This window comes from Triticum aestivum, chromosome 2B (genome assembly GCF_018294505.1).
Source record: "Triticum aestivum cultivar Chinese Spring chromosome 2B, IWGSC CS RefSeq v2.1, whole genome shotgun sequence".
In the NCBI taxonomy this organism is placed as follows: Eukaryota; Viridiplantae; Streptophyta; class Magnoliopsida; order Poales; family Poaceae; genus Triticum; species Triticum aestivum.
In genome coordinates, this window is record NC_057798.1 from 55,293,920 (window position 1) to 55,304,265 (window position 10,346).

The 10,346-nt window shown below is 40.3% G+C and overlaps 1 protein-coding gene across 1 annotated transcript; it reads right to left on the minus strand.

Annotated features, from left to right (window-relative positions):
• Positions 1 to 6,904: 6,904 nt before the first annotated feature.
• Positions 6,905 to 7,454, minus strand: LOC123040384 (two-component response regulator ORR42-like). The gene is made up of 2 exons (XM_044463248.1): positions 7,239 to 7,454; positions 6,905 to 7,093 (listed from the first exon to the last, which is right to left on the minus strand). Exons 1-2 carry the CDS (start codon positions 7,452 to 7,454, stop codon positions 6,905 to 6,907), a joined length of 405 nt encoding a protein of 134 aa, XP_044319183.1.
• Positions 7,455 to 10,346: the final 2,892 nt, after the last annotated feature.

A 10,346-nucleotide genomic window follows, 5' to 3' on the forward strand; every position in this document is an offset into this window, starting at 1 on the left:
AAAAAAGGCCAAAAAAAGGCCAAAAAGAAAAAAAAAGAAAGGCCCAAAAAAAGAAGGAAAAGAAAAAAAGGGGGCAATGTTACTATCTCTTTTTCCACACTTGTGCTTCAAAGTAGCACCATGTTCTTCATATAGCGAGTCTCATATATTGTCACTTTCATATACTAGTGGGAATTTTTCATTATAGAATTTGGCTTGTATATTCCTACGATGGGCTTCCTCAAATGCCCTAGGTCTTCGTGAGCAAGCAAGTTGGGTGCACACCCACTAGTTTCTTTTGCTGAGCTTTCACACATTTATAGCTCTAGTGCATCTGTTGCATGGCAATCCCTACTCCCCATCATTATGTTCTATTCCACCCATTGTGCTATATCCATGGATCATGCTCATGTATTGAGTGAAACTTGAAAAAGTTTGATATTATTTAAGTATGAAACAATTGCTTGGCTTGTCATTGGGGGTGTATAAGATGGGAGCATTTTCGTGTGACGAAAATGAAGCATAGACTAATTATATGTTTTTGTAGGGATGAACTTTCTTTAGCCATGTTATTTTGAGAAGACATGATTGCTTTGATTAGTATGCTTGAAGTATTACTATTTCTTATGTCAATATGAACTTTTATTTTGAATCATTTGGATCTGAACATTCATGCCACAATAAAGAAAATTACATTGAGAAATATGCTAGGTAGCATTCCACATCAAAAATTCTGTTTTTATCATTTTCATACTCGAGGACGAGCAGGAATTAAGCTTGGGGATGCTTGATACGTCTCCAACGTATCTATAATTTTTGATTGTTCCATGCTATTATATTACCTGTTTTGGATGTTTATGGGCTTTACTTTACACTTTTATATCATTTTTGGGACTAACCTACTAACAGGAGGCCCAGCTCATATTGCTGTTTTTTGCCTATTTCAGTGTTTCGAAGAAAAGGAATGTCAAACGGAGTCCAAACGGAATGAAACCTTCGGGAGCATGGCTTTTGGAACGAACGTGATCCAGAGGACTTGGAGTGCAAGTAAAGAAGCTGTCGAGGCGGCCACAAGGGTGGAGGGCGCCTCCCCCTACTGGGCGCACCCCCCTATCTCGTGGGCCCCTCGGGCGTCCACCGACGTACTTCTTCCTCCTATATATACCCACGTACCCCGAAACCATCAAGGGCGACCGCGAGATCCCATCTTGGAGCCGTCGCTGGTGCTCCGCCGGAGGGGGAATCCACCATCAAGGGCTTCTACATCAACACCATAGCCTCTCCGATGAGTTTGAGTAGTTTACCACAGACCTTCGGGTCCATAGTTATTAGCTAGATGGTTTCTTCTCTCTCTTTGAATCTGAATACCATGTTCTCCTTGATCTTCTTGGAGATCTATTCGATGTAACTCTTTTTGCGGTGTGTTTGTCGAGATCCGATGAATTGTGGGTTTATGATCAAGTTTATCTATGAGAAATTTTTGAATCTTCTCCGAATTCTTTTATGTATGATTAAGTTATCTTTGCAAGTCTCTTTGAATTTTCAGTTTGGTTTGGCCTACTAGATTGATCTTTCTTGCAATGGGAGAAGTGCTTAGCTTTGGGTTCAATCTTGCGGTGTCCTTTCCCAGTGACAGCAGGGGGAGCAAGGCACGTATTGTATTGTTGCCATCGAGGATAAAAATATGGGGTTTATATCATATTGCATGAGTTTATCCCTCTACATCATGTCATCTTTCTTAATGCGTTACTCCGTTCTTATGAACTTAATACTCTAGATGCATGCTGGATAGCTGTCGATGTGTGGAGTAATAATAGTAGATGCAGGCAGGAGTCGGTCTACTTGTCACAGAAGTGATGCCTATATACATGATCATGCCTAGATAATCTCATAATTATTCACTTTTCTATCAATTTCTCGACAATAATTTGTTCACCCACCATAATACTTATGCTATCTCAGAGAAGCCACTAGTGAAACCTATGGCCCTCGGGTCTATCTTTTATCATATAAGCTTTCAATCTACTTTTATTTGCATCTTTACTTTTCCAATCTATATTATAAAATACCAAAAATATATTTATCTTATCATACTATCTCTATCAGATCTCACTTTCGCAAGTGGCCATGAAGGGATTGACAACCCCTTTATTGCACTGGTTGCGAGTTCTTTGTTTGTTTGTTTAGGTGCGTGGGACTTGTGAGGAGCCTCCTATTGGATTGATACATTGGTTCTCAAAAACTGAGGAAGATACTTACGCTACTGTGCTGCATCACCCTTTCCTATCCAAGGAAAACCAACGCTACTGTTCCCTAGCCCATGGACCCAAGTGGGAAGATAGTCTGCCGTATGTGGAGTTATCATACAACAACAGTTTCCAGACCAGCCACAAGATGTCACCATATGAAGCATTGTGTGGCTGTAAGTGCCGCACTCTACTAAACTGGTCTCAAACCGGAGATAGCTACATCTTCGGAATTGATCTTATGATGGAGGCTAAGAAGAAAGTTAGAGAAATTCGTGACAGACTTCAAGTGGCCAAGTCTCGGCAGAAGAGCTATTATGACTCCAAGCACCGACAAGTCAGTTTTGAGCCCGGAGAATATGTTTACCTCCGAGTCACGCCTATGAAAGGAGTGAAGAGATTTCAGACTCGAGAAAGCTAGCACCCCGGTTCATTGGCCGATTCCCAGTTATGTCCAGAGTTGGTACAGTGGCTTATCAGTTGGAACTTCCATAGGAATTGTCAGAAGTGCACGATGTGTTTCACGTCTCACAGTTGAGAAGGAGTATATCACCACCCGAGAAAAGGACTGATATGATAGAGATTGAGCTTGCTAAGGATTTGACTTATGAGGAGAAACTGTCTAGGATATTGGATGAAATGGAAAGAGTCACCCACAACAGGGCAATTAAGTTCTATAAGGTATAGTGGGAACACCATACCGAGGATGAGGCTACATGGGAAAGAGAAGACTTTTTGAGAGCTTCCTATCCGGAGTTGTTTTCCCGAGCAACCGAATCTCGAGGACGATATTCATCCTAAGTGGGGGAGGTTTGTGGCACCCTAGTTTTTGCCACCATTTATTCTCTTGGGTTTATTTTCCATTTTATTTGAAAATGAGTTTTTGAATGAATTTATTTAGACTTAGCACTCGGGAATTATTTTGGCTTTCACCCAAGTGGCTCCATTCACCTCCCACGTCCTCTCTTGTCCTCTCTTATGTCATAACATAACTTTGGGAAATTTTCTTACGAAGGAAAATAGTCATTTTCATTCTGAAAATGACTTATTTTTACTTCTATCCCAAAGCAACCCCTCTTTTTCTTTCTCAGAAAAATCTGAGAAAATTCCCACAACTCCTTTGCATCATGCCTCATCACTCCATGCAAAAATATCTCATGAGTATGTGGAGTATTTTTTGCTCTACAGCTTCATTTGCATTCTGTCCTCAAAATGCACTTTTCAAAGGAAGTGTATTTTTCCTTGATCCAATGAAGCTGATTTTTCTTGAGCTTCATTACCTTCCTAAGTAAACCTTAATCTCCAAAGATCAGCACTAAACTCTTTGTAGAACCTATCCAAAAATTGCTCACAAGTTTCTGTCTAGAAACTTGCTCCCCCTCCATGTCTATCATGGTTGGCCTGGCAGTGTGCCATCCACATCCCAAGACCCCTCACTACTTGAACTACATGCCGACACGATTTGAACAGCTCAGGCCGTGTGATGCTAGAGTTCACGCGGTGACCGCGCGAGGACAAGGCCCCTGACATGCAGTCGTCACGCTCTACGTCACGCCAGCGCCTCTGTTTTGCTCGTGCACGCGTTGGAGCTCATCCCAGCCTGTCGCACCGCACCACCACCCTCGACTCATCGCCCTTGACCCGGCCATGCCGCTCGCCGACGCCGGAGTTCGCCGCAGCGAACACGGGCACGACGAGGCCAAGTGCACAGTGTGCTTGTGCCCTTGTGCTCGTCTCCACCTGTTACCTATGCTCGTCCGTGTCTTCCCACAATGACCGCGTGAGCAATGGAGCTTTCCCCCTCTCTCATTGGCACCAGTCGTCACCAAGTGCCGCTTCCAGAGCCCTCCAGCGAGCCCGAGACCCCTTGTCCCCTCCGCATTTGAATACAACTCGTTCCGCCCCTCTCCAAGCACCAAACTGCACTCATCTAACCTCCACACCCCCGTGCCTAGCCTCGACCAGGCTAGGCGAGCCTCTGGCCGCCATTCCCCCCTTTGACCATCTATAACTCCTATTTATAAGTCCAAATGAGTTGATTCTTTTTGCACTAATTTCGTCTTACTCTTCTCTTTCAGCATGCAAAAGATGAGATTTTTGCCTGCTGTAAATATTTTCTTTGTTATTTAAATGTGTTATGTGACATTTTATTTTGTCATTTTTAAATGTTTTTAGAAGGAGAAACTTGCCTCTGTGCTAAGGCAAGACATTACGAATATTTGTAGAATGCCATTTCAATAATCATGATTTTCAACTTGAATATGACTTATTTTCATGCCTTTAAATATTTGGTTAGGCACAATAATGCTAGTTGCATGTTCTCGGTATGCTTGTCTAGTTTTTCAGTAGCTTATGAGTGCATGATCTAGTATGTAATATTGGAGTTACTTTTAGCATGATCTTGAGTAGAATATTTATCGGTATTATTTATTTATGGTGAATATTATTAGCATTTGGTAGAATCAAGTTCTTGCTATGATTAATTGATGTCCAATAGCATGTTAAGTAGTTTAGCTTGGTTAAGTTAATGTAGTAGTCTTGATATGCTCATTGAGCCTGAGTAGTTGCTTTCCGGTATCATGATGATATGCTTGCATGTTCATATAGATGCATTTTCATGGCACACTATGGCTCAAGTATCTTTATTTCAAGTTTAATATGATGAATAATCCAACTTGAACATAATGTTGATCGAGACATGGTGCCACCGAATCGAGCTTCCCAGTGCAACCACATTTGCCTTTGTGGGAAGGCCCTTATTCGGTCCATTGTCATGCCTCTGGTCGGTGACTCCAACGGGGGAAGGTTATGTGCGTGCGCTACCCTGGCCCGGTAGGCAGGCTTAACCTTGTGTGCACGTTGTTGTTGTGGAACCTTGTCCCCATTTGGGACCATTTATGTTTTGCCAGGACGGTGGTCGTTGGATGTCTGGAGTGGCATCAGGGCCACCCGACTTAGCCCAATGGGGACTTGGTCGGAGTGGCCGGGAGAGTGTCATGGAAATGGATTGCTTCTATCGGAATGTCGTTGGTCTACCCGAATGGGAGTGTGAGGCCATGGATTCCGTGGTGTGTGTCAGTGTACCAACCTCTGCAGAGTGTGTGTTTAATGTATCCATAGCCGCGTCCTTGGTCATGGACATAGTTCGTAGTAGGTCACACCATGCATCGACATAAATAAGTTAGCATGCAGACTAAGTAAACTTGTGACACTGGTTATGATGGATAAGTTTTTGGAACCATAGTGATGGTTTCCGTTGTGATCCGGATGTGATCACTGTGATGATGATGTTGTTTGAGGTTACGAGGTAACCGTGATGGTAAGCGAGTCCGAGGGACTCTAGTCACGTGCATATTCACTTAATGAGCATCATGAGTAGTTCTTGCATTTAACCTGCTTAATCATCATGTTATTATTTGTCGTTATGCTTTATTTGTTGTGAGCTTGCAAGTACACTCAATTTACTGACCTGGTGTGTCGTTCCAGCTTTCAGTTAAATTGTACTAGATCAGAGTGCTACCCGCGTCTAGGCCGTGTCCACATTGGTGTCCCTGTACTATGGAGCTCCGCTTCATTGTTCTTTCGCTGCCGCTTAGTCGTTCTGTCATGACCGAGGCCCCTCTTATGTTCATTAAATAATGTACATATTGTCTAGCCGCACCGTGTGTGCCACTTGGCCTCGCTACTTGTTGTAATATCGAACCAATGTTCTCGCTTATGTCAATAAAGCGGTTGCTTTTCTCTACCAAGTTCTTGTGTGTTGCCAGAAGACTAGATCACTGGGCTGGCAATGGAAGGTAAATCGGTTGCTCTGAGTCGGGGTGCCACATCCCTAAACTAACTTTACTTCTGCATTTCCAAAGCAAGCTTCTCTCATATTTTTGATCAATTCGTTTATGTAGCTCGCACGTGCCTTCTTTCTTCTGCGTGAACCCAATTGGATGTATGGTGTGTCGATCTCAATCATTGGAGGTAGGAGATGACACAACGCTCCTCTATACTTCCTTGAAAAACCTCATAGTAGATTGTAAGATTTTAAATTTATAACTCATCGACACCAGGGAGGCCAAATGTCAAGTTTGTGCTTGCTGATGTTGCAAGAGGAGAAAGGTCAGGAAAGTAATGTGGTAATACCATAAATGCTAGGATTTCGAATAAAGCGTCTTTGAACCTTGCTGCAATCCTTAGATGCACTAGTAGTGAAAACTTTCTCCTGCAGATGGATGGGTGCATGGCAAGTTAATTTTACTTACAAGGACAAGGTAGAGATATAGGGGTGTTTACCAATAGTTTTATATAAAGGATCAATGATGGATTATTAATAGCGGTCATTAATTGGATACACCACACTGACCATTAACTGGTAATCCGGATCATATAACAGTAACAGAATATTGATAGTTGAATAATTTTCCTCTCAAAAGGGTACATGACTCACAACATGAAACCTGGGTTAGTTAGAAGCCTTGACCAAAAACAGAAAGACCTATAGATTATATCGATCCAATACATCATAGGTACCTTATTATTATCGATAATTATGTCCTTCCATTAACATGGAGTTCTCGAAATCAAATGATACATTTGAACAAGCAACACAACAACGGAGACTAAAGCATACATAGATCGAAAAGTTATACATTATTATTTTCCCCATCACTTAAGAAAGATGAATTGCGCTAGACCATGTCATTCTTCTTCTTGTTGATGACCTCCTGAATGATAGGGCCAAGAGCCTCCATCCTCATTGGTTTGGGCACAAATAAATCAGCACCAGCACTCATGAACGCCTCCATGGCATGATCATCGGCAGAAACCCCAACCATCTTCACATCAGTTTCCCCCATAGCACGAATCTTCACAATTGCCTATCGAGCAATATAAATATTATATGGTCCATATTTTTTGTCCATAAGAGGATTATATATATATATATATATATATATATATATATATATATATATATATATACATGCCAACTACTTGCATATACAATGATATCAAATTAAGTGCCTCTGGACCAGTCATGATGGGCATATTCTTATCTAACAAAACAATGTCAAACTTTTTCCCCTCAAGGAACAAATCAGCAGCTTCCTTCTCATTCATGGCTAGAGTAACCTCACAGTGAAGTCTGAGCAGAATTGTGGAGAGGACAAACCTACAAACTTTAATGTCCTCTACAAGTTGTGCCTTGATAGTGGTGGATCCATTGGCCTTGAGCTCCATGATCACCTAAACAAATTACAAACACATGAATATATTTTATTCTTGATCCACGCATGCCATATTAGTACTTGCAAGCACATTGTTATTCTTGAAAAGAATCAACTAGAAAAATCTTAATATATTACTAAACTCATAGTTTAAACATTGCATAACACAATAAAACAAAATTGTCTACTTCAAATGAAACAATGACAGAGAACGATCAATTGTGCTATGCATGCAAAGTTTCCCATGTTCATTCCTTTTCTACGATATGCAGGACTAAAAAAACAGTGAACCTAGATAACATCAACATGGAAAACAAACAATGAACATGCCAAGAAGTATATATAAATGCATATAGATGGGTGCTAACAACAACAATGATGAAGATATTGATTAACAGATCAAATTAAAATGGATACTTCCACCCTATACTGTTATAGATCCACCTCTAACATTCTCATGGATGTAAAGCGTGGACACTATAAGCACCAGAAGCCTGATGATAAAACTAAAAGCACCAGAAGCCTGATGATAAAACAAGGCAGGAAAACAAATAATGGAACATGTACCTGAAGGTTAGAGACAGATGGTGTTGGAGGAGATTGGGGATCTTCCTACTCTTCCCGCTAGATAGTCTGGTGATTGGGTGCTAGTATGCCTCGTATGACAAGATACTTATAGATGGGAAAAGGTAAGTGTGGCCAATGGACAACCTATCTCCACCGCCTTCACACGCATAGAAAATCCACACGGATCTTTGCCCATGTATAAATTGGGAAATCAGTATTGGTCGCGAATATTTTGTTATTAATGAGTCATGTCCCCACATAAATATTCTCGATTGATGTTTATTTGCAACTTAATGTTTCATATCTAAGGTCATGTACTAAACTATATGTCCTCAAGTTACTAGAAGTTCTATGAGTTATATTTCCAAATTTTGAATGTTGACTAATATATTCACCCCTATAAAGGCGCACGCATATACCTACCATTGGGAGCAGCTATGTGATTTTGAGTCAATTGATGTTGAGATTGACAATGTCACCACAGGCACTTGTACAAAGCCGAGTCAAAACCATTACCTGATACTCTTAAATATGCTTATCTTGATGAAAAGAAGATATATCCTGTTATTATTAGTGCTAACCTTTTAGAGTAGGAAGAGGAAAGTTTATTGAAGACTCTGAAGAAGCACCGTGCTGCTATTGGATATACTCTTGGTGATCTTAAGGGCATTAGTGCCACTCTATGTCAAGACAAAATAAAATTGGAGAAAGACGCCAACCAGTTATTGATCACCAACGACGGTTAAATCCTAAGATGAAGGAAGTGGTAAGAAAGGAAATACTAAAACTCCTTGTGGCAAGTATAATTTATCCCGTTGCTGATAGTCAGTGGGTAAGTCCTGTCCATTGTGTCCCTAAGAAGGGAGGTATTACTATTGTTCCTAATGATAAAGATGAATTGATCCCGCAAAGAATTATTACAGGTTATAGGATGGTAATTGATTTCCGCAAATTAAGTAAAGCTACTAAAAAGGATCGTTACCCTTTATCTTTTATTGATCAAATGCTAGAAAGGTTATTCAAACATACACATTTTTTCTTTCTAGATGGTTACTCTGGTTTCTCTCAAATACCTGTGTCAGCGGATGATCAAGAAAAGACCACTTTTACTTGCCCTTTTGGTACTTTTGCTTATAGACGTATGCCTTTTGGTTTACGTAATGCACCTGCTACTTTTCAAAGATGCATGATGGCTATATTCTCTGACTTTTGTGAAAAGATTTGTGAGGTATTCATGGATGATTTCTCCGTTTATGGATCCTCTTTTGATGATTGCTTGAGCAACCTTGAATGAGTTTTGTAGAGATGCGAAGATACTAGTCTTGTTTTGAACTGGGAGAAGTGCCACTTTATGGTTAATGAAGGCATTGTCTTGGGTATAAAATTTTTGAAAGAGGTACTGAAGTTGATAAAGCTAAAGTTGATGCCATTGAAAAGATGTCGTGTCCCAAGGACATCAAAGGTATAAGAAGTTTCCTTGGTCATGCCAGTCTTTATAGGAGGTTCATTAAGGACTTTTCTAAAATCTCTAGGCCTCTGACTAATCTATTACAAAAAGATATTCATTTTGTCTTCGATGATGATTGTGTAGAAGCATTTGAAATACTTAAGAAAGATTTGATTTCTGCACCTATTGTTCAGCCACCTGATTGGAATTTACCCTTTGAAATTATGTGTGATGCTAGTGATTATGTTGTAGGTGCTATTCTAGGACAAAGAGTTGATAAGAAACTAATTGTTATTCAATATGATAGTAAAACTCTGGACAGTGCCCAGAGAAATTATGCTACTACTGAAAAAGAATTTTTTAGCAGTTGTATTTGCTTGTGATAAATTCAGACCTTATATTGTTGATTCTAAAGTAAATATTCACACTGATCATTCTGCTATTAAATATCTTATGGAAAAGAAAGATGCTAAACCTAGACTTATTAGGTGGGTTCTCTTGCTACAAGAATTTGATTTACATATTATTGTTAGAAAGGGAGCTGAGAACCCCGTTGCAGACAACCTGTCTAGGATAGAGAATATTCTTGATGACCCACTACCTATTAATGATAGCTTTCCTGATGAACAATTAGCTGTCATAAATGCCTCTTGTACTTCTCCATGCTATGCTGATTATGCTAATGACATTGTTGCTAAATTCATACCACCTAGTTTTACATATCAGCAAAAGAAAAAGGTTTTCTATGATTTAAGACATTACTTCTGGGATGACCCACACCTTTACAAAGAAGGAGTAGATGGTGTCATTAGATGTTGTGTACCTAAGCATGAAGAGGAACAGATCCTACGCAAGTGTCACTCCGAGGCATATGGAGGACACCACGCTGGA